Raw genomic sequence first — 1336 nt, 5'->3', positions numbered from 1 at the left:
ATTATATGTGAAAATACCTATTGCTTTGTTAAGAATCCCAACCATATCTTGAAGAATATTCTTACAATCTTTAGATGAATTTCCTCTTTTGAGTGATTTAGATGGAGGCTTGAGCTTAACTTTTGGAGCTTTATTTTTAATCAAATGAGATGGTGAAGCTGACTTTTTCTTTCGCACTTTATGCTGATTACATTGCATTGGAATAGCTTGATTTTCCTCTAGTTTAGTAACTTTAGTTTCAGCATCATGCTCTATAACATCTACCCTATAACAAGAATTTATCACAGCTAGTTCCTTGGAATGTTGGAATAAATTAAACCCTATTTCCTCTTCCCCCACTGTTAACTTCAATTTCCTATTCTTTAAATCTATATTAGCTCATGCAGTGGCTAAAAATGGCCTTCCAAGTATGATGGGCATTCTTACATCCTCCTCTATCTCTAATACAACAAAATCCATTGGAATGAAAAACTTTCCAACTTTTAATGGCACATTCTCTAAAATCCCAACTGGATACTTTATAGATCTATCAGCTAACTGCAAAGAAATAGTTGTGGGTTTTAGATCTCCAACCTTCAACTTCTCACATATGGAAAGTGGCATCAAGCTGACACTAGCCCCCAAGTCACATAATGCTCTCTCAATACTTGTTTCTCCAATGTGACATGGTATGGAAAAGCTTCCAGGATCTTTTAGCTAAGATGGGAGCTTATTTTGCAATATAGCACTGCACTCCTCAGTAAGTGCAATAGTTTCATAATCTTCCAAGCTTCTTTTATTTGATAGAATCTCCTTTAAAAACTTAATATAAGAAGGCATTTGAGAAATGACATCTGTGAATGGAATGTTAATATACAACTTCTTCAAAACTTCAAGGAATTTTCCAAACTGCTTATCTAATTTTGCTTTTTGAAATCTTTGAGGAAAGGGCAATGGTGGCTTGTACGGTGCAGGAGGTACATATTTCTTTTCAATTCCCTTTTTAGCTTCTTTTTCTTCATTTGCTTCCTTACTAGCTTTAGCTTTAGTTGAAGTGGATTCACTCTCACACTCATCTTTCTTTTCTTTCAACTTTACTTCAATTTCCTGTTCTTCCCCCATTGCCTATTCCACTTCTCAAAGTAACCACGTGGCACTGCTCCCTTGGATTCTCTAGTTAGCTAGGAAGCTTCCCAAAAGCTTTACTATTTGAAGAGCTAGCCTGTTGAGCTATTTGATTCTCTAACATCTTGTTGTGTGTTGCCATTTGATTCACTAAAAAAAAAAATTAAATAATCAGTTTAGTTTAGTGCTTAGATTAATAATGCTTATGGTAAGTATAGAGTTCTTTAGCTCT

The 1336-nt window shown here is 34.8% G+C and overlaps 1 protein-coding gene across 1 annotated transcript; it reads right to left on the bottom strand.

Moving 5' to 3' along the window:
- Nucleotides 1-378: 378 nt before the first annotated feature.
- LOC131178345 (uncharacterized) lies at nucleotides 379-1101 on the bottom strand. The gene is made up of 2 exons (XM_058143303.1): nucleotides 729-1101; nucleotides 379-653 (listed from the first exon to the last, which is right to left on the bottom strand). The coding sequence occupies exons 1-2, from the start codon at nucleotides 1099-1101 to the stop codon at nucleotides 379-381; spliced, it is 648 nt and encodes a 215-aa protein (XP_057999286.1).
- Nucleotides 1102-1336: the final 235 nt, after the last annotated feature.

The sequence above is a fragment of the Hevea brasiliensis genome, chromosome 3, assembly GCF_030052815.1.
Source record: "Hevea brasiliensis isolate MT/VB/25A 57/8 chromosome 3, ASM3005281v1, whole genome shotgun sequence".
Taxonomy (NCBI): domain Eukaryota; kingdom Viridiplantae; phylum Streptophyta; class Magnoliopsida; order Malpighiales; family Euphorbiaceae; genus Hevea; species Hevea brasiliensis.
This window is presented reverse-complemented; position numbering and strand designations above follow the sequence as displayed.

Bases quoted from the DNA above. Each gene is read 5' to 3' on its own strand.
- LOC131178345 (XM_058143303.1), bottom strand. From the start codon at position 1,101: ATGGGGGAAGAACAGGAAATTGAAGTAAAGTTGAAAGAAAAGAAAGAT. The intron at 654-728 runs GTGCTATATTGC...GTCACATTGGAG, and splicing joins TGCACTTACTGAGGAGTGCA to AAACAAGTATTGAGAGAGCA.